The sequence below is a fragment of the Lemur catta genome, chromosome 6 (genome assembly GCF_020740605.2).
Source record: "Lemur catta isolate mLemCat1 chromosome 6, mLemCat1.pri, whole genome shotgun sequence".
In the NCBI taxonomy this organism is placed as follows: domain Eukaryota; kingdom Metazoa; phylum Chordata; class Mammalia; order Primates; family Lemuridae; genus Lemur; species Lemur catta.
Window position 1 is genome coordinate 55,226,328 of NC_059133.1, and position 22,639 is coordinate 55,248,966.

The following is a 22,639-nucleotide window of genomic DNA, read 5'->3' on the forward strand; positions in this document are numbered from 1 at the left end:
GAGACCCGTCACCTCTCCTTTCTTACCCTGAATTGACTCTGCAAGCAGGCTAGATATGTTTTTATTCATATTTTATAAATGACAAAAGTGAGATTTAAAGTTTTTTTTTTCCCTCCTTCCTTTGTCTTTCTGCCCCTGTGGGTAACAGTGATAATACAGGCTTAAGTAACTTGCTCAAGGACACAGAGCCAGTTGGTCACTGAGCAGGAAACAATCCTGTTGTAGTAAAGTCAAAGGTCCCCTGTCATGCCTCTGAGAGTTAGGTCAGAATGCCTCCAATCCTCTTATTTAGCAAAAGAGAAACCTGAGGCCTAGAGGGAGAAAATAACTTGCCCAAGGGCAGTTAGACATTGAACTAGGGCTGTAAACCAGGCACCTGCAACTGGGCTGACCCTGAGTTAAAGGGGACTGGGGTAGGAAAGAAAAACCAGTAAAACACACACACACACACACACACACACACACACACACACACACAAGAAATGGAGGAAGAACTTCTCAGCAGGGGTCACAAGGCATTGCCTAGAGTTCTCCATGTCTTCTCTCCTCTCCCCACCACACACTCTAGACTTTGCTATCCAGATTACCTGCAGTTACTTCTTGTACTCTGTGCTACCATACCTCGCTGGGCCGGAAATGCGCTGCTGCTCCCAATACTCCTGGGAAACTCCTGCCCAGTCAAGGCCCAGCTCAAGCATCCTGTGTCCTGTGAAGCCTTCCTGCTCAAGCCTCTGCTGTTACCCCAGAACACGGTACAGGACCCCAACAATGTAAGTTACAGGTCTCTGAGCACCTTCAGGGCAGTGATTTCATTGCGGACCCTTCATTCCCCAGTGCCCAGTGTGAGATCCCACCATTTAAGAATGAATATTGGTAGAGGAGAAGGAAAAGAGAGAAAAGAGAGTCCCAGGATCACAGGAAAGGAGGAATGCCCAAGAACACAAGTCAGGAAAGCTGACTTTATTCTCTTTCCTGTGCACATCTGTCCCTGGTCACCGGTCAGAAGTGCTGCGGACTGGATGCCCACAGAAGGATCCAAGGATTCAGCAAGTGGGAAAGGCAGTGGTGAGGCAGACCAGACAGGTATATGATCACCATATTTATGATTGCATGCACGTAGATTACACATGAACTGCATATTTACACATAAAAAGGGTACAGGCAAGTTGAGGATTCCTGCAGCAAGGGCCTTGCTGAACACTGAAGTGGTACGTACTCAACTAAGGCCCACAGGGGAGGATGGCAGGAGTAGGAGTTGAAGTACAGTCTTCTGGGCAGAGGGGTGGGCAGCTGTGTGGACAGCCCTCTGGGAAGGAGTGGGCCTCCTGAGGATGGGCCAGGGCAGCCAGGCGCTGCTGTACGCACCCAGCTGTCAACCGCGCTTCTGGGTCAGCATCCCAACAGTCCTCTAGGAGTTCTCTCAGCCCACCAGGGTCCTGGGAGGAAGGGCCAGAAAGCAGGTTTGACCCCAGAATCTTGAGTGGCCCCCAGGGTTAAAAGGCATCTTCAATGTCCACCGCTCTCCTGTTTTCAGCACTCTACTTCTGATCCTTCCTGGAGCCTTTCTCCTTTTCCCCTCACTGAAATCCAGCCCTGAGTCTTGTTCTCTATGAGACAGGCTCTCTGGGTACCTTCCATACAGTCCACCTTTTCCTCTGACAGCTTAACATGCTGATGGGAAATTACTCTCCTTCCTCTCAGGCAACTAGGGTCTTCAGTAAACAACACCTGGTTTCTGTTATCTAACCCAACAGACACAGTGGAAATTTCAGACCAGGTAGCAGGAGAAAAGCAGGAGAAATTATGTTAGGAAATTATCTGAGCAGACCCCTGAACCTTCACTGTGAGGCTACTGCTTTAAGCTTTTATACCTAGTACTGGCTTTTATTGGGTCACAGAAGAAACATGGATGTGTAAGACAGAACAAGGAGTTATTGGATTGAATTTTGGGCTCCACTGTACCAGGAGAGGCATAATCTTGAGGGAAAAGCTCAGGGCAGGAGCAAAGCCAGGGAGGGCTTCCTGGAGAAGAGGACTGAGGAATAGGACTAAGTGATGATGAAAAGGATAGAGACAGACAGGGCAAGGCTGAGCAGGAGGAAGGTGTGTGTCTCAGGTGGATGGAATGGGCTGTGTGAGACCTAGTGTGGAAAAGGATGGACTGAGGGCCAGAGAAAGTTTGCCCACTTCCAGCTAAACATGAACCAAGGAGTGGTGGAAGAATGAGAGGAGATAGAAGTAGATGGACTGACCCTGGCAAGGAAGTCCTTGAAGCCCATGCCTAGCCCACACTCTCTAGGTACTCATCCCCAGCCTGGGCCTCTTACTGTGACAAAGCAGCACCAGGTGGATGGGATGTAGGGACGCCTCCTCTCGGCCACTGCCAAGGCCCATAGCTCACAGGTGGTAGGAGTACTGCCCAGTTCTGCCTCGTAGGCCAGTTGGAAGGGTGGTGGTCTGCTGTCTGGGGAAATGTATAGGGGATATGTGTCAGTTAGCCCTGGGGGTGCTTCCCTTGTACCGAGGCCAAGGGGGAAAAGATCAGAGCTTTCTTTTTTTTTTTTTTTTGACACAGAGTCTCACTCTTGCCCGGGCTATAGTGCCCTGGCATCCACCTAGCTCACAGCAACCTCAAACTCCCGGGCTCAAGCAATCCTCCTGCCTCAGCCTCCCAAGTAGCTGGGACTACAGGCATGCGCTGTCACGCCCGGCTAATTTTTTCTATATATATTTTTAGTTGTCCATATAATTTCTTTCTATTTTTAGTAGAGATGGGGGTCTTGCTCTTGCTCAGGCTGGTCTCGAACTCCTGAGCTCAAATGATCCACCCGCCTCGGCCTCCCAGAGTGCTTGGATTACAGGCGTGAGCCACCGCGCCCGGCCCAAGATCAAAGCTTTCTGGGGACCAGGTCAGGTGGTGGGTGAGCCTAGAATGGGTGGGTAGGGAACGAGGGGAGGGCACTATTCCATCTGTCCTTACCAGATCTCAAATCTGGGCAGCGGCTCAGGATCTCCCATAGGAGCAGAGCCAGGGAGTAAATATCAGCTCGCCGGAGGGCCGTGCCCCAGTCCTGTAGGTCCAGAGTCTTGTCCAAGAGCTCTGGTGCCATGTACCTCTGAGTGCCAGCCTGAAGATCAAAGTGTGAGGGGCCAAGAATCATCTCTCTGGCAACCCTCATTGCAGCACTAATCCATGCAACATCCCCCCACCAATAGACTCAGCAATATCCCATATGCTGTAGGTACTTCTGTACTGTTGCCACAGCAATGGTTACATCTCCATCAGCAGCACCACCATCATCCTGGGCTTCACCCTCATCCAGAGTACTTACCTCCATAATGGCAGCTGGGCTTTGTGGTTGACTAGGGGCCCAGGCAGAGGGCTGGGTCAGGCCAGGGAGCACCAAGGCAAGACCCAGGTCTCCAATGGCACATGACCCATCTTCCCGAATGAGCACATTCTGGCTGCTCAGATCTCGGTGGGCAATACCTGGTTTATATTGGCCTGTGGGAGAATCCAAGGTTGGAGGGATATGGATCTTCTTCCCCTCTCTTTTGACCCAATCCTTCCCATCTAAGCTAAGGGACAATCAGAAAATAGCAGCATGGCTGCTGACTCCCCTGGTTTCCTGCACCCATCTCACCCACCATCCTGCCAGCGCTCCTCATGGAGAAATGCCAGGCCCTGGGCCAGCGACAGTGCCATCCGTAGGGAACTCCCCCAGTCATTTGTGTGCTGGGTCAAGTAGTGGCACAGGGAGCCCTGGGGAAAAGCAGAGAGAAGAGGGTGGCACACAAAGCTGAAGGTGGCTGATCCATCTCAGGGAGCAGAGATCAATTTACAGGCTTCTCCTTGCATCTCCCCAGCAGACAGACACACTGACAGATCCAGGACAAGACAACAGGCAGGGGGCTGGGTGTGGTGGCTCATGCTTGTAATCCTAGCACTCTGGCACTCTGGGAGGCTGAGGCAGGAGGATCACTCGAGTTCAGGAGTTTGAGATTGCAGTGAGCAACAATGACACCATTGCACTCTACCCAGGGCAACAGAGCCGAGACTCTGTCTCAGGAAAAAAAAAAAAAAAAAGAACAGGCCATAGAAGAGTGAAAATGTGCATCAGTCAGATTGACATGAAAAACAGTAACTCTAGGTCAAATGTACTGAGAGCATTTACTGTGGTCCAGGACCTGTGCATGTGGCCCCCTGTCATCTTCCTGACAACCCTAGGAAGGGTTATAGGTATAGTGATACTCCTATCACTCCCATTTTACAGATGAGGAGCTTTAGAGAGAGCTAAGTAAACTTGCTTGAAGTCAGTTGGTGAGAGAGAATCTTGGAGCTTGAATCCAAGCAGTCTGACTCAAGGGTCACTTACTATTGACCACTACCTTATCCTGACTCTGAAGATGTGGGGCAAAGACAGAAAGAGGAGGCAGGGCAAGCTAGCCAGGGGCATCTCTCATGCACCACCTTGCCTGAGGTGTCAGGCCTGCGTAGATATTGACGGGTAGAGCCAGTAGATAGCAAAGCAGCAGGTGGGGAGCAAGTGGAATTGTAGGGAAAGGGGTAACACGGTGCCTCATTCAACAATCATTAAGCACCTTTAGTGTGCCAGCAACTGTGCTCAGACACTAAGACGGCTCAGGGACAGATAAGAGAAAATGATAACATAAACATAGAATGCAGTAAACGTCATGATAGGAAAATGAACCAGGTGCCATCGGGCATAAACCAAGAACGACTAACTCTGCCTGAGAAGTCAGAGAAAGTTAAACAAACAAAAAAAGTAGTTTTTGAGCTGAGCCAGGAGCTACATGGTTAAAGAGGGGACTTTCCAGAAGTCAAGATTTCTGAGGTGGAGGAGCTATAGGTGCTGATACAGTCCAGGGAGGGGCCCCTGCACTAGGCACTGAAAGAAGTTGAAGAGGTTGAACTACCTACAATGGGGCGAAGGGGTGAGCTGTGGGGAGCCTCTCCTTGCGTGGACAGACACAAAGTCCTGATGGAGGGTAAACAGGAGGCAACAGACACAATGACGAGGAGCCAACTCCAGAGTCATGCAGATCCTGGCAAATGACTTTTCTTTTCTGAGCCCCATGTGGATAATAATTCCTACCTTATAGTGTGTTTACATTTTTATTTTTTCTTCCTGGAATACTAAAATCTTTCCTGATGTTTGTGAAGGTTAAATATGAAAATGTTTAAAGCGCCAAGTGCAATGCCTAGCATAAAGTAGAAGGGAAATGATACAGAAATGAAAAAATGTCCCAAATCTTTAGCATGCCCATAAGGCCCAGTGTGGTCTGGCCTCTGCCTGCCTCTTCCTCTTCCTCCTTACTGCTCATCGCACTCCCCCTCAAGTCACATCTTATTATTCTCTCCTATAGTACTGTGGTCCCTCTCTTTCAGCACTTAGCACACTTGACATTGGACACTTATTTTTGTGTTTACTTGATCCATTTCTGTCTCCCCGTTAGTCTATAAAATCTGTAAAGGCATCTAGCACAGTGCCTGACATATAGTCCATAAATACTTGTTAAATGAACATATGAATTTGGAGGGCTATGCCTGGAGGTATTTCTTTAACAATGGTATTTCTTTAAGGTTGGGAATATGAATTGTTTTGATTTCTTCCTTTCCTTATTTATATTTTCTGTGTTAAAAATATTAACATGTATTGCTTATAAGATAAAAAGAAAGAATAAAAATTATTTTTAATGCTTTAGAGAAGAGAAAATCTAAAGCAGAAGCCCCCTCCCCCGTACACACACACACATCCCTTGGTCCTCACCTTGGGGTGCAACTCCAGTACCAGGAGGGGACCTGAAGGCAGGGGGCTAGGGCCCCCACGGCTGGCGGTGATAAAGCGGACAATGTGGTCATGCTGTAGGCCTGGCAGTTCATACAGTGCTCTCTCAGCTCGAAACTGGGCCACAGCCCTTGGGGGGAAGGCCTTGATGGCGACCAGCTCACCTCGCAGCCGCCCGGCCCACACCACTGTGTGACCTCCTTCCCGGATTACCTGGTGGGGGACACTGTGCTGGGTGCAGGCTTCTGAGATACACGAGATACCCCAGCACCACCTCCAGGAGCGCCCAGAGGAGCCCTTCTCTCCCTCCCTCGGGCACCTGAGAGAAGCACAGCTCGGGTAGCTCCGGCAGCTCCTCAGTCCAGTCCCTGCCTGTGTCTGGCTCTGGCTCTGCCCCACCTTGCACTCTGCAGGCCTTTCGCTGTAGCAGAGCTGGGACAGAGAAGAGCCTTAGGGTCAAGATGTACACGCATGGGGACAAGGAAGGGGACTTTGTGAGAAGGGAGCTTTGTGAGAGGTAATGGGAGTCAGGTAATAGAGATCCTAGGACCATGGAATCAGGGGTGCCTGGAGAGGGATCAGAGCTTTGGGCAGTGTCTTGGGGTCACAAGGGAGGGATGGGGCAGATTAGTACCCAAGATGATGCTGCCTAGCAACAACAGCAGGAGGAGGAACAGCCCCAGCAGCACCAGTGCCATCCAGATGGACTCACCTGGACATCAAGGCAAGAACTCAGGCTGGTGAGCCCTGCCCCAAACCCGCTCTCTGCTGCTCTTCTCCTCCTCAGAGAACTTGCTTCTTAACCCACCCCCACCCTGGTCACAAGCCCCCTTATCTCCCGGTCACCAGGGCAACTAACTTCCCAAGGCCAGGAGGAGGGAAGCTTGGGGTGGGGGTAGGGTGAGAACTGGCCCTGGTTCTACCTCTCCTCCTAACCTGGGCCCCACCCCCACTGGGCTCAGCACCCCCGGGGTGGCTACCTGGGGAGGCCTGGGGACCCTGGGAGCCAGGAGTCCCGGGGCTCCCTGGAGGAGGCAGGTGGCTGTAATTGGCATTGCAGAAGTCAGTGCCACAGGAGCAGATGAAGAGAGTGGAGCCGGGGCTGGGGTGGGCTCGGGGTATTGGGTCACAGTGGAGGGACTCACAGCCTGGCTCATCACTGTCTCGGCATCCTGATGGGGTGGGATTAGGGGAAGAGGAGAGACGGGGAGTTGGGGAGAGAGTACAGTGGGGTCTGGGAACAAAGATAAATTCCTTCTCTATCAGGGGCATCATTTCCATCTCCCATGGGCGTTTCTTTCCCTCCACACATTCCATTTCTCCCCTTCCCCCTTGGCTGCCACCCACACCCCAGCATGTGCATGTCTCCCACCCTAGCTATCACCTGCCATACATGTTGCCATTCACCTTGCATCTCCACCTGTGCCTGGTCTTGGGTCAGGTTCCAGATCCCAAAGCAGCAGTGGCTGTAGAGGCAGCGGATAACCCTGGGGGGCCCTGGTCCTGCATCTAGCAGTTCTCCCAGCGTCTTTGTGCTTCCCCGCACTGCGGGGGCCTCAAAGAACACACAGGTCCGCCTGTTTGGAGGTGCTGAGGCCCAGGATAGGGAAAGGGGAGGATTCAAAATGGGAGTGAATGCAGAAGCAAAAACAGTGGCCAAAAGAGTAGACAAAACATGTTTCATTTCCCAGTGTCAGTATGGTAAAGCTACAGGAGGAAACAGGGTCACCAGAGGCCTGGAACCTGACCCCCACCTTGGGGACACATGGCTCTACCCTTCACCCACACCCACCCAGCTCACTCACCACTCTGCCAAAGGGGTGACTGTTGCTTCAAGTGCCCCTTTCCCTCACTGGGTGGGTGGAAAGACCCTGCCCCTCCCTGTAGATACTTACCTTGCACAGCTGTGGGAAGTAATGCCCAAAGCCCCAGAGACCCCAGCATCATGCTGAAGGATGGCAGCAGGAGGAGAAGAGCAAGAGCCAGCACAGCTGTCCCTGGCCAGCGCTTTCTTCAAATACAGGGCATCGTGGGCTTCCGATCCCTCAGTCCCCAACTCCGCCCCCCTCATCCTATCCCAGTCTCTGTGGGGGAGAAGGCTGCTGTGGGGGAGAGGGACGTGTGGGGAAAGCAGGGAAAGAAAGGGAGGAGCGGAGAACCAATCTCATATCCTCCTCTCTTCAGCCACCTCCTCTTTTCCCTGTGTAGTGGGAGGAGGGGGACTTGGAGGCCCAGCTGAGAACCCAGTGATGCCTAACTTCAAATCTCTTCCCTTTGCTGGCCTTGGAAGAAGGTGCTGGACTCTGTCAGCCCTTGTTAGGCTGGAAACCAAATGCTTACAGCCATTCAGCTTTGCCCAAGATCTCTTCTAATCCATATAGTCAGGGCTCAGATCTGCAGCTCTGTGCCCAGAGGGAGTTTTCACAGCCTATACTAGAGTTGACTTTGTTTTCCAAATTCAAGAATCAGAAAGTATGTAAAATTTCAGTTAAAAAAAAATCATAGGCTGGGCGTGGTGGCTCACGCCTGTAATCCTAGCACTCTGGGAGGCTGAGGCGGGAGGATCATTTGAGCTCAGGAGTTTGAGACCAGCCTGAGCAAGAGTGAGACCCCATCTCTACTGAAAATAGAAAAAACTAGCCAGGTGTGGTGGCACACACCTGTAGTCCCAGCAACTGGGGAGGCTGAGGCAGGAGGATCGCTTGAGCCCAGGAGTTTGAGGTTGCTGTGAGCTAGGCTGACACCACGGCACTCTAGCCCAGGCGACAAAGCAAGACTCTGTCTCAAAAAAACCCATCATATTGATAATGGTTACAATGGCAAATTTTGCTATGTGTATTTTGCCACAATTGAAAAAAAAAAAATCACCTAGCACTCTGGGAGGCTAAGGTGGGAGGATCGCTTGAGCCCAGGAGTTTGAGGTTGCTGTGAGCTGGGCTGACACCACAGCACTCTAGCCCTGGCAACAGAGTAAGACTCTGTCTCAAAAAAAAAAAAAAAAAAAAAAAATCACATTTATTCACACATTTGCTAGCTTGGAGAGAAACAACCCGAGAGTGGGGAGAGCTCAAGATTGATCTTTAGCTGTTATTAAAAACCTGGGAGATTCAAAGCCGCCCTAACATCAAGCACCTACTATGTCCTGGGGCACAGCTAGGGTTATGCATTTTACAATAATTTCCTGTAATTCTCCCACTGAGATATTTATTGTTATCTCCACTTGATAGGTAAGAAAATTGAGCTTAGGTAAGTTGTTCAACGTCACTCTGCTAGAAAATAGCAGAGCTGGGATTTGAATCTAGGCAATTCTGACTGCAACACCCCTGCTCTGTTCTTTGTATTATACCATGCTGCCTGAAAACAAATGCAAAATTTAGCAATGAAGAAAATGTTTCTATTTAATACAATATTTGAATATTTGAATTTGGATTGTTGAGAATATATGCACCATTACCTGCCAACCTGCCACAACTGTTAGAGACGGGGTACAGTTCAAACTATCACCACCAGAGGTCAGCACACATAGGAGAAGCTCCTGGCTGTGGTGAGGGGACAGAGAGCACCTCCTTTGATGACTAATATATTGTACAAAGAACACCTATATGTACTAAGCTGCAGGGACTATAAAATATGAAGGTAGGGCACAGGGTGTACAGAGGGAATTTCAGCATGGAGATGGAAGAGGTTTATGGCTTGTGCTACAATAGAGACAGGAGTCCAAGTCCACCAGACTTTTTCCTAGAGTAAGAAACAACAGTAATAGGTAATCATTTCCACACCTGTGAGCAGCTGGCTTTGATGAGAATGAGAGTCAGAGGGCACTTGTTCCCTGTTTTCCTAGCTTTCTGTCCCCCTAGTGGCTGCCTGGAAACCCCTTCTCATTCGGAATGATCTGGCTTAGACCAGGGATGATAGTCTGAGTACTGACTGATTCTGGGGCCTTTCTTCTGGGGAGCCTGCGTGAAAGGAGGAGATAGTAAATGCTCCAATAGTTGTCAAACAGCACCTGGAGGGATGACCAGGGCTAGAGACAGCTGTCCATCCTTCCTTGGGCCCTTCTAGGAGTCTGCAGGGTCCTGCCAGGGAGGTGGAATGTTGTACTTAGTTTCATCCATCTTCCTTTACTAGCTCTCAGATCCTATAAGTCTGGGGTGATGGTAGGGGGTGGGGAGGAGGGTTAAAGATCAAATAGCTTCTTGTGTCTGGAGTGTCTCAAGAGACTACATCCTCCAGAATGGAAGCGGGGTAAGGATCATGCAGAAAGGCGGTCACCTCACATAAAGCCTCGGATAACTACTCCTTTCAAAGATAGAAACATTCCAGCCAGGTTTATGGGAACTATACCTGCTCTGGGCAGTTAGGTTTTAAAGTTGAGATGGTGATAAAACAGGTAAGAACCTGAGAGCTGAGGGATTAGGAAGGTCCTGAAAAAGGACCACAGCATAGGAGTAAAGGCTTCCTGGATTCCACATACACAGAGATCTTCATTAGAGCCTCCTAATTCACATCAGTGGTGGCCCAATAATTTACTTTTGATCCCACTGACTACACAGCTAAAGTGAATTGTTTCAATTCACCAGATATCTATTAGGTCCCAATCTAAAAAAGGTATTTCATTAGGTGCTAGGCCTACAAAGATAGAAGTGTGATTATTGCTCTTCAGGAATTCATAGTCTAGAAAGGCAGGCAGATATATCAACAAGCATAGAGAAAATTATGTTTCATACTAGGGGTATGAGCAAGGACCTATACAAGCATAAAGATCAAGTAAGCTAATTCTGCCCAGGGTACAGAAGACAAGGGAAGAAACGTGCCTAGAGTGTTTCACAGAGAAGAGGATATTTAAATCATCTCAAATGTAATCACAATGATAACAAGAGGAGGGTAGCTGTTCTAAGCAAAGGGATTGAATAGCAAAAGTAAAGGCACAGAGATGTAAACATAGTTTGTGTATTGGGGGTGGAGGAAGTGAGAAAGAAAGCACTATGAGGTATGAGGCAGAAAATCACCCTAGAGATAGACTGGGACCAGATTGTGAAGGTTTTTGATTCTGTATCAAGAGTTTAGACTTTTCCTAAAAGCAATTTTAGGAAGGGGCCTGGTGGCAATGTGGAAGATGGGTGACTGAGGTTCAGGGAGATGAGTTACAAGACCTAAGCAGTAACCAAAGTTAGTACTGGGACAGTGGAAACAAAAATAAAAAAGGGGGCCGGGCACGGTGGCGGTGGCTCACGCCTGTAATCCTAGCCCTCTGGGAGGCCGAGGCGGGTGGATTGCTGGAGGTCAGGAGTTCAAGACCAGCCTGAGCGAGACCCCATCTCTACTAAAAATAGAAATAAAAATTATCTGGACAACTAAAATATATATAGAAAAAATTAGCCGGGCATGGTGGTGCATGCCTGTAGTCCCAGCTACTCGGGAGGCTGAGGCAGTAGGATCGCTTAAGCCCAGGAGTTTGAGGTTGCTGTGAGCTAGGCTGACACCACGGCACTCACTCTAGCCAGGGCAACAAAGCGACACTCTGTCTCTAAATAAATAAATAAATAAATAAATAAATAAATAAAAAAGGGAAAATTTGATATATACTGTACAGGTAATTTTGACAGAATTGGTAATCAAATGAATGTTGGTAGGTGAAGGGGAGATCCAAAAGAAGATTCTGAGGTTTCAAGTGTAAGTGGTTAAGAGGTAGGTAATCTTACTAAGGGAGACATGGAACACAAAGGATTATTTCCCCTTCTAACATGTTGAGTTCATCTGTAGCTCATCCAGATGAAAATGTCCAGCAAACAGGCTTTCAGGTAGAGAGAAAAGTTAAGGCTGAAGATTTGGGAGTCACCAACATGTATGTAATAGTTATAAAGTGAATGGGACTTATTTAAGGGGGACAAAGATAGAGTAAGGAAAGGAAGCAAGACAGGGAACATCAACATTTAAGGGACAGGCTCTGTCTCATGTGCTCGCTTGCCCTTTGGTCTTGGACTTCTCAGCTTCCAGAACTGTGAGCCAATAAACTTCTATTCTTTACAAATTAAAACAAAACAAAGCATTTGAGGGACAGAGAAAGAAGTGATGATGGAGACTAAAAAGAATAGGAAGGTTTGAAGAACCAGGAGAATAGCAGTGTCAAACTCTGACAAAGAGGTTAATGACTGAAAGATCATCGGAGTTGGCAACCAGGTGGCTGATATCAATGAGAAAAATTCTGGTAAATGATGGGTGCAGAAAAAGTAGACTAAGAGGTGAATAAAGGAAGAGAAAAATGAGTGTTAAATTGCTTTCACTAACTTTGGAAATGGAAAAAACTAGATCAGTAGCTTGAAGAGGAAGCAGAGGTTTTTCAAAATGGGGGAAGGGGGAGCAACTTAAACATACTTAGAGGCTGACAAAAGAAGGAAACCAAGAGAGACTGAAGATGAAAAGAGAAAATATCATCAAAATAAAGAACAAAAAGAAGTCAAAGAAACAGTTTGAGAGCACAAGTAGCAGGATTGGGCTTGCAAAGAAAAAATGTTTCTCTCCCAGAAAGAAAGAAGGCGGGTAAATTGGTGAAAAATAGATGTTTGTATAGAGAGAAGGAATTTTGAGAAAATTCATGCTTCCATTCTCTCATGAACCAAGCACATTTATGGCTGGGCACAGTGGCTCACACCTGTAATCCTAGCACTCTGCGATGCTGAGGCAGGAGGATCACTTGAGCTCAGGAGTTCAAGACCAGCCTGAGCAAGATGGGAGACCCCATTTCTACTAAAAAATAGAAAAAATTAGCCAGACATGGCAGCACACACCTGTAGTCCCAGCTACTTAGGAGGCTGAGGCAGGAGGATCGCTTGAACCCAGGAATTTGAGGTTGCAGTGAACTGTGATGACACCACCGCACTGTAGCCAGGGCAACACAAGAGAGACTCTGTCTCCAAACAAGACCAAAAAAAAGGGGGGGGGGGAATTATCTGCTCAGGATAAGGTCGGGATTGGGAAACTAGCAATTAATGATATCTGTTTTACTTGTCAAACTATAAAGTCCTTGGTGGCAGCGTTTGTCTTGTCTTACCTTTTTTTCTCTTTTTTTTTGAGACAAGGTCTCATTCTGTCACCCTGATTAGATTGCAGTGGCATCATCATAGCTCACTGCAACCTCAAACTCCTGGGCTCAAGCCATCCTCCTGACTCAGCCTCCCAAATAGCTGGGACTACAGGCATGCACCACCACTGTGTCTGGCTAATCTTTCCATTTTTTTGTAGAGACGGGGGTCTCAATCTTGCTCAGGCTGGTCTGGAACTCCTGGCATCAAGCAATCCTCCTGCCCTGGCCTCCCAAAGTGCTAGGATTATAGGCATGAGCCACCTCACCTGGCTTATTTTATTTTTTATCCTCAACCTATTATGTACCCAGTACATAGTAAAGGCTCAATGAGTGTTTATTAAATGAATATGTGACACAATTATTAAGGAGTCATTTGAGGTTGCAAAAACAAAAACACACCCCAGAACAAAAAACCCCATAAAGTCAAATGTTAAAATGTTATATTGCTAATGGGTAAATAAGGAAACACAACAGCTGAGATTACCCATGGCTGAGTGATTGACAAAGCAGACACAGATAGTTAAGTGAGCTAAGTAATTGAGAATGCTGGTAAAAATAGCATAAACTGACCAAAGATTTCTTATGTAGGAAAGGAAGTAAAATCATAGTCTGATAGAAAATTGGGGCCGGGCACGGTGGCTCACACCTGTAATCCTAGCACTCTGGGAGGCCAAGGCGGGAGGATTGCTCAAGGTCAGGAGTTCAAGACCAGCCTCAGCAAGAGCGAGACCCCCCCGTCTCTACTAAATATAGAAATTATTTGGACAACTAAAAATGTATATAGAAAAAATTAGCCAGGCATGGTGGCACATGCCTGTAGTCCCAGCAACTCGGGAGGCTGAGGCAAAAGGATCGCTTAAGCCCAGGAGTTTGAGGTTGCTGTGAGCTAGGCTGATGCCACGGCACTCACTCTAGCCCGGGCAACAAAGTGAGACTCTGTCTGAAAAAAAAAAATAGTCATCACAGACGAGATTTAATGTTAGATATAGGCTGGTATTAACTAAATGTAAAATATGTTGGGGCTAGATCTTGGTTTCTAAATACCATTCTCCAATAAAAGGACCCAAAGCTCCTTAGAGAAATAGATGATCCTAGGGGTAGGGCAGGGAAAATACAAGATGAGCCTGAAGCATCCTGTGTGTAAGAGGAAAGTGCTCAAAAAAAAAAAAAAGGATGTGCACATAGCCAAAGGACATAGGACCCAATATTGAAAGAGCTCCCAATGACTGGAAGCTGGGATAATTTGAGCAACAAAATAATGTAGTATTGGATTATAACCCAAGTAAACAATAATATAAATGAGTACATACCAAAATGGATTAAATAAATGGTGGAGAAGAGACATAACTTCCTTATACAATGCCAAATAATAGCTGTAGATACTACTCCCTCTAGGAGGTGAAGCTTAATTCCCACCAACCCCATTGAGGGTGAGCTAGACTTACTGATTGACTTCCAAAGAATAGGGAAGGAGAAAAATAGTAACTTTACAGTGGATAAACCTGGTAAACATTAACAAAGTGATAAATGTTATTATTGGTAATGTTATGCAGATATCACATACCCCCTGATGGCATGTGACAAGAAGCGCACTTCCCCTCTGTGGTAGTCTTCCCAAAAACCCATAAACTAAGTGTAACAATGAATAAAACATCAGACAAACCTAGATTGCAGGATATTTTACAGGACACCTGGCCAATGATTACAAAGACTGTCAGGGTCATGAAAAAAATGGAAAGACTGAGAAACTGTCACAGAGGAGACTAGGAAGACAAGTATGATGAGGTACACCGGAATGCATCCTGGAACAGAAAGAGGACAGCAGTGGAAAAACGAGCGAAACCCATGGTCTGGAGTATAGCTCACATAATATACCAATGTCAGTTTCTTAGTTTTGACAATGTACCATGGCAACATGTTAACAATAAGGGAAATGAGGTAAGGATTATATGGAAAACAATTTTTTTTTTCCAGAGGTGAGGTCTCGCTCTGTTGTCCAGGCTGGAGAGCAGCAGTGCGATCCTAGACTGGAGATCCTCCTGGCCCAGCCTCCCAAGGAGCTGGACTACAGGCACACATCATCGTGCCCAGCTATAAACTTATCTCTACAACTTTTCTGTACATCAAAAATTATTCCAAAATAAAAAGCATATTAAAGACATTGGGGGCCAGGTGTGATGGCTCATGCCTGTAATCCTAGCACTTTGGGAGGCCGAGGCACATGGATCATTTGAGCTCAGGAGTTCGACACCAGCCTGAACAACAGCGAGACCCTGTCTCTACTAAAAGAAAATAGAAAAAAATTAGCTGGACAACTAAAAATGTATATAGAAAACATTAGCTGGCCATGGTGGCACATGCCTATAGTCCCAGCTACTCGAGAGGCTGAGGCAGGACTGCTTGAGCCCAGGAGTTTGAGGTTGCTGTGAGGTAGGCTGATGCCAGGGCACTCTAGCCTGGGCAACAGAGTGAGACTCTGTCTCAAAAAAAAAAAAAAAAAAAAAAAAATGTGTAAAGACATTGGGGCCAGGAGCAGTGGCTTATGTCTATAATCCTAGCACCTTGGGATGCTGAGGTGGGAGGATTGCTTGAGGTCAGGAGCAAGAGTGAGACCCTGTCTCTACAAAAAATAGAACCAGCGTGGCCTGAGGATGCACACCAGGTGCACTCCCAGCTACTCAGGAGGCTCACTTCAGCCCAGGAGTTTGAGATTGCAGTGAGCTATGATGATGCCACAGCACTCTAGCCCAGGCAACAGAGCAAGGGAGACCCTGTCTCAAGAAACAAAACAAAACACTGGGGCTGCCCTTGTTCCTCTTAGTCTTCCACATTTCTATGTAGTTGCGGCACACTGATCTAATCATAAAACCATTTACTTAGGAGTTAAGTGTAAGGCAACTGCACTAATTACCATGTGTGTGGGCACAATATAATTGTGTAGCTGGAAACCTTTGTTGGATTGAGAATATGAAATTATACCCATATAGTCCCCATTCCCAACCCTCTCAATACACCAGAGACATGGCTTTTTATTAAAAAACTTTTTTAATAGGTTTACAAAGGAGCTACAGACTACATTGAAACTAATCTTTGTACAAAAGGCAAAAAAAAAAAAAAAAAAAAAAAAAAGCGCCCCCAAACACCCAGAGACAAAAGGTAGGAAGGAGAGACAAGAAAGGAAGATACAAAAGGAGCAGGAAGAAACTTAAAGACAAGAGATTAGCATCATACATACACAAGAGTGAGGGGAAAAAAAGAGCAAGATGAGAGAGCATTTAAAAGTATTTAACCATACAGCCCTGGCGATAACTGGGTTGGAACCAACAACAAACACAGCATGAGATAATTAAGAGGTTTTAAAAGGCAACAGTGGTATGGAGACTGGTTATTGCCAGTGTTAAGAGAGAGAAATAAAACTTGTTTTAGGCACCAGAGATTGGAGCACCGCCCCCTTCCCCGCAGAGGATGACAGACTTGGGAAGAAGCAGCAGGCTCTGGGGCAGCTGCCACTGGTGTATGTAGGTGGTGTTTCCTTGGGTCAATCTCAGCGTATTTTCCCCAGTCTTTGTGTCCTAGACTCTAGGTAAGGGATATGGGATGTCACTGGGACAAAGGGATGATCAGAAATATGAAGACCTGCCCTTGTCCACACTGTTCAAGAGCAGTTGCTGGGAAAAGTGAAGGACTGGGCAGATGAAGCCCATTCCCCTGTGGAAAAGGCACAGTGTAATTCCTGAAGGCGAGATATAGGAAAACACACAACCCAGGAGAGGTATCAACAAAGTCCTCACTACCTGCAGCCCCAGCCTAACTAGGTATGTTACGTTTTTTTTCTGATATTGAGCTGGGACTTAGGGGAGTTGAGGGACAGATCACCACACCTCTACTCCCTTAGCAGAGACAAGGAAGACTGGGGGCTGTTGGATAATGAAGAAGGGGGAAATGGGACAAAATTCCTCTCTCAAATGAACATTGTGGAGGAAATCTTTTTTAGGTTGGGGAAGTCACAGTGGAAAAGATCTAGGAGAGTAATGAAGCCAGGGACTCCCCTTCTTTTCCTTTCTCAGCCTTCAATCTAAGGCAATTGAGCCAAAGCTGGAAGAGGGAGTAGGAATTTAAGCTTAAGGCTGCTTAATGTCTTCCTGGGGGCTGGTGTTTAGGAAGGCAGACAGAAAAAAAAAAAGAAACAGGTCAACCTCAAAGCTGGTCTGCTCATCCTCCTAGCAGAGGTCTGTACCCCCGGAGTAGAGCCAAGAGAGGCATCAGAGAGAGCACAGTCTCCCAAACAAAAGTAATAACCTGCCTGTATTTTATCAGCAGTTTTCAAAAGCAATGTTTTCCGGGATTGGAGAAGTGCCATATCCTCCTCCCTTTCCCCAAAGCTACTGCTGCCACCTTTCATCCTTGTACATAAGTTACTGGCTCTCTTCTAAGGGAGATAAAATTCTGAGACTTCACATTTCTCCTCCCAAACCCAGGGGCTACCCAGCTTTGGGGGAGGGAGAAGAAGAGCTATGCAAAGGGCCCCTCACTTGAGGCAGCTAGACTGTCTTCTTTCCTTGGTACTTGATCTCCAAAACTCTTTTGATCTGATCCCAAGGTTCAAAAGGCATCAGGGTACTTACAATTGAATAAAAACTTTAAGCAAGTAGCACCAGGGCTCCCCCAGAACTTAACAGGGGCCTGATTAGCACCCCCAGAAGAACCCCTCAAAAAGTGTATAAATTTATTGCGTCCTAGCAAAGATCTGCAGCTTCCAGTATTCACATAAAGTGAAGATATTAATACAAAATATACTCTGAAAGTCAAATACCTGCAGTTCATAGTGCTTTCTCAGATTTGTTAAAAAAATACAATGCTTAGTTTCCTATATAGGATATACAAAAGCAAAAAATATATATACGTATATAGTAGAAATAAATCAGCCATAGTAATTTACAGCTTTTGTCTCCAACCCTCCCCTAATCATCATCTTTACCCCACACTTTAGTCTATACTTTCTAGGATCAAAGGTTCAATTTATTTTGAACCAGGCTGAGAATTATCCATTAAATTGCATTCTGTGTAGCATGCACAGGGTGCCAGCTGGGAAGTCCCTGAAGGAAGATGGTGTGGATTGTTACTGCTCTGGGTAAAAAGTGAGGCAGTCAGAGGATAAGCAAATGAATGTGAATGGGCAACCTGAAAAGATAGGGAATGAGAATTTTAATATCACCACTCCTCTGAGTATCCCCTGCCCTGCAAGTTTTGGTCATTAAAAAAAATAATTACAAAAACTCATGAAAAAAATTTCAGAATCAATATGCATATCAGTTACATTAATTTCTGCTGGCCAAAAGTTCGGGGAAAGGGGATTTTTCAGTAAAGAGCTCTTGACTCAAGGAACGTAGGCTCCTAACTTCCTGTGGAAAAGACTGAGTGGCTCACTGCTGCTGCTGGAAGATAAAAGCAGAAGCTGCTTCTGTTTAGAGCCAAACAAGATACTGGATCTGGAGCTTCCTTAATGAGAAGGGAATAGGGCAAGAGAAAATAATTAGACATAAATTCACTCATGGTAATGCTAATGAAGGGGGCTGAGGGTAAACCAGCAGCTTTCCATCCAAGAGAGAAACACCATCAAAATAACCTTCCAGTCCTCAGCATCATTAAAGCTAGTTTATATCTAATAATTTCATACTGGAAAGATTCCATTCCTTGAAATGCTCTAGCAAAATACTGCACACTCCAGTGAGTTATCCTGCCCCTTTCCTCGAAAAGATGCCAAAGTACATGATTACAGACATAAAATAACAGGTTCTGAGTTCTGCCTTTCAGTGGGAATAAAGAAAGGGTGTGATAGTGACTGGGCATGGATGACTTTTACTTCAGCATTAATATAATCTGATCTGGGGAAAGTTCCTTGCAATAGTTCCTGAGTGTTGAAAACAGAATTACATCTGTAGAGAAAGGACCAAATGGAGTGAACTATTGTTTAAAGTATTAACAGTTATTATACTTAAGGTTAAACAACACAAACTTGCCCAAAACCTAATGTGGATAGATTTTATATAAAATATATAGTAGAATCATAGCATCATCTATTTGTAGCCAAGGTAAAAAGATTTATGAAAAGAATAAAGACTCTGCTATAGATCTGGATGTTGGTTTCATTTTCAAACAAAAAAATAGTTTCTTCTTTAAAAAGTACAGTAGAATATCCCCCATTCATAATTGTAATTAATTTAGCATAAGCAGAGAAATGACTTCAGGAACATACCCAGGTTTTAAGATAGAGTTCTAGGTAACGAGCCTGAAAGCCATTTTGATCTGAATTTGATTTTCCAACAATTTAAAATATAATTTCTCATCTGTGTGTAGATATATACAGGCACGAACACACATTCACACACACAGTCATACACAAGCACTTAACCTTCTATCAGATTAGGGTAATTTTTTATTGCAGGTCTCTTTTAATATTGGCTAACAGAAAACCTATCCCCAACCTAATAGATTACACACATACACACAGTCATTTCCACACTTCCTCACAGTGAAAAGCTCTCTAACAAGATACCCGGAAGGTCAAGAGAGACAACGCTTTAATGGCTGGGCCTTGAGGACAATTCTGGTTGTGTTTAAATATCAATGCAAAACGCACTGAGTTCCCTGCCGCGATAATTTTCAGATCAGTCTCTTTTGGAATCAAGCCATGGAGAAAACAGGATGATTTCTCCCAATCTACCCCATAAACCACAGTGGTAAGACAAGATTTCTTTTGTTCTGGGCTATCATTCCCATGATCATGTGCTTCCTTTTCCTTTAGGAACCATCCAAGTACATATAAGGAACAGTTAAGGGGAAAAGATCATTAAGAACCACTGTCTTGTCACTAGTACACGCTCTGGAATTCTGCAGAATGGAAACCCAGAACAGATTCATTGGCTGATGCTCCTTATCAACATAATGGGAAAGAAACTACCCAAGATGTTCAAAAGCGGAAGTATATTTCCTCTTAGAATGTAGACTCAGAAGCCCACACATCAAAGCTTAGAGATATCTTGGAAGACAGTGGTACCAAAGTACAAATACTCCACTAATTCCTGAACCCAACTACCATGAGTCACTTCCTCTTCTGTGCACATCTTTTTCCTACTGAAAAGCCCCTACCTATTATTTGACCATTTTTTGGACAGTTTATAAAAACCGATCCCAGATTATCACCTTCAAAGGGTCTCTCGTACAATTCCACAGAAAAGTTTCTGATTCTTGATACTTAGAGCTGCTAATGAAGGGAGATGCCTTTGACTCTCCAGCGCCAAGAAGGTGCCTGCGTCAGCAGTATTTTGAACACTCCCTCCACAGCTACCTCGAGCATCGGCCTGGACTTCAAGATTTTTCCATTCTGCTGCTGGGACTAAGGTCTTTAAAAGATTGACAGAAGTGCCTCATCCAGGGATCACTAACAAAAAACATGAAGTGATCGGGTGACAGAAGGGGAGACAGAAAAAGTTAAGTTGGGAAAGGAGTACAAGAAGCTGATCCCAAATAAAAAGACAAAATTAAGAAAGGAAAAACATTATGTATGTATATATAAACTAAAAGCAGAGCATATGAATGCTTAATCCGGTGGGAAGCCAAGACAACATCTACAGAAAAGCTTGATGTGTCACAACAAGGCTCAGCCATAGGAAAATAAGGCAATATTAAAAAAAAAAAAAAATGACCAAGGTATTTTGGTCACAGAATGGTCTCCTTCCTCCTCCCAGCCAACCCCTGTGAATGCATCTCTATATATCTTTTTATATATATATATATATATATAATATAGAATCTGTTTTTTGTTAAAAAGTATTTCAATGATCATATATATTTATCAAGGCATGATGGCTTTAGGAAAGGGGGGGATCCATCATGGGAGAGCTGAGAAGAAAAACTGCAGCAAGGCGAGGCTGGGGTAAGAAATGTAGGAAGATACTGGGGTCAAATGTTCATCAAAGGGTGGCACCAACAGAATTTTCACTAATGTTTCCTGCATTCAAGGAGGCACCAATGATATAGGTGGGTGCCAGGACCCCATCTCTTCTCTTGTATCCCTCCCCCAATTCTTCCCACCACCATGCATTTTAATGCCTCATGGCTTTCTCTCCCACATGTCTCTTGGACCCATGCTACCTTGCATCCCAGGGTTGAGGGGTATGACCCATTTGTCTCTGGCCCCAGGTGCCTGATCTCAGAAACCATTGCCACTGATATTAATGGACTGCAGATCCGCCACCTGCATGACGTTGATGCCACTGTTGGCAAGACGGGCAATACCCTCTGGACAGATGGCCTCCATGGCTACCATATTGGTGGTAATAAGGGCTGAAGGGGTGGCAGTGCCGCTGCCTTCTGAACCTGCCCCACTGTCCAGAGGCAAAGTGCCCACACTCAGGGCTACACCTGGGCCTCCTTTCTTGTTCTGGTGGGTCTTGATATGTTTTGACAGGTGGTCACTCCTCATAAAGCGCTTAGGACACTCAGGGCAGGCAAATTTCTTCTCACCTACGTGAAGGAAAAAAAAGAAAGTAAGCTGACATGTCAGGAAGTGGGGGTACCTTGCCCAATTCACTGCCTTCAAACTGCATTAGGCAGAATAAGGCCAGTATTCAAAGTTGATAAGAACAAGAAAAACCTGGCAGGTATCTTTCCATTTTTGGGGGAAGAAAAATAGATAAAGGTTGGGGAATACTCAGTAAGGAAGGTAGAACTTAGCAGAAAAGGCAGGACAGTAATGGGGTCACACTCCCCCTTCAAAATCCCACTCGAAATCAAGCTCCTTCCTTCTTAAAAGTTTTCCGGATTAACTGCAATTCCACTTGTAACCCATATACTGAGTTTCAAATAAAAGTTGCTCAGAAATTTTAGTTATATCATAGGTATATTTTGTGTTTTCCATTCCAGTCTAGTACTATTTATCTCTTCTGTGTAGGCTCTTGCTTACCTGTGTGTGTGCGTTTGTGCCTCTGTAGCTCATCCGAACGTGTGAAGCGTTTCCCACAGTATGACCAGGTACACATGAATGGCCTCTCGCCTGTATGCCAGCGCAAGTGTGCCCGTAGGTGGGAGGTCTTGCCATATACTTTACCACAGCCTTGGATGTGACAAATGTGCTGTTTCTTTTTGCCAGGATCCCCAGAGCCCCTGAAAGTGAGAACACAAGTATTCATCACTCATTCTAAAGACAGAAATTAAAGACCACAAAGTGTCAACAGTAATTACCCAACCCACTCAAAACTAACCCAAACTTTTTTTTAAAACCTCTTCTCTTGGAAAGGAGGGGGGGTGGAGGAGGAGGAGGATGAGGAGGGGGAGGAGGAGGAAAAAAACCTCTTCTTTTCTCTATCAAAAGATAAATCTTAAGCTGATTATGGTTCCTAATACCCAAAATTCAAGTCATAGGGTTCCTTTCCACTGTTTACTTGCTCTTTCCTGCTCTCGTATTCCTTAATCAATTTTGTTGTTTGTATGTTTGAAGAGACAGTCACTCTACTGGTGACTTGTAGAGTTTGTGAGGCATTTTATGTATTTTTCAAGAAGTTTAAGTCTCATACCAAGTATTTCCCATGGGAAATACTGTGAAAATGATGATATTTTTAGCTGGAGACTCACTTAATGAGCAAAGCGTCTTTCCACTTAAGTACTTGGTGGAGAATTTTGGAGAAAATATAGTATTTTACAGTTATAGAACTTTCCTCCTAGAATGAGGGTCAAGAGCCAAATG

General features: G+C 45.6%; 2 protein-coding genes across 5 annotated transcripts in view; both read right to left on the bottom strand.

Annotated features, from left to right (window-relative positions):
- Nucleotides 1-945: 945 nt before the first annotated feature.
- AMHR2 (anti-Mullerian hormone receptor type 2) lies at nt 946-7,831 on the bottom strand. Of its 3 annotated transcripts, none has more exons than XM_045553869.1 (11): nt 7,706-7,831; nt 7,218-7,400; nt 6,791-6,982; nt 6,445-6,522; nt 6,130-6,242; nt 5,793-6,023; nt 3,649-3,763; nt 3,333-3,505; nt 2,981-3,128; nt 2,328-2,460; nt 946-1,436 (listed from the first exon to the last, which is right to left on the bottom strand). In XM_045553869.1, exons 1-11 carry the CDS (start codon nt 7,755-7,757, stop codon nt 1,421-1,423), a joined length of 1,434 nt encoding a protein of 477 aa, XP_045409825.1. In that variant the 5' UTR covers nt 7,758-7,831; the 3' UTR covers nt 946-1,420. The 3 variants fall into 3 exon arrangements, with proteins under 3 accessions (XP_045409825.1, XP_045409823.1, XP_045409826.1); XM_045553867.1 differs by having other exon boundaries at nt 1,096-1,436; nt 2,328-2,464; nt 7,706-7,754; XM_045553870.1 differs by lacking the exons at nt 2,328-2,460; nt 2,981-3,128 and having other exon boundaries at nt 1,096-1,436; nt 7,706-7,754.
- An 8,089-nt stretch (nt 7,832-15,920) lies between these two features.
- The window catches only part of SP1 (Sp1 transcription factor), a 34,705-nt gene continuing 27,986 nt past the window's right edge, over nt 15,921-22,639 (bottom strand). For both annotated transcript variants that reach the window (XM_045553871.1, XM_045553872.1), the window contains exons 5-6: nt 21,860-22,059; nt 15,921-21,420 (exon numbers count right to left, since the gene is read on the bottom strand). In XM_045553871.1, coding sequence (XP_045409827.1) covers nt 21,107-21,420; nt 21,860-22,059 — 514 coding nt within the window. In that variant the 3' untranslated portion in view covers nt 15,921-21,106. The remainder of the gene's footprint in view (nt 21,421-21,859; nt 22,060-22,639) is intronic.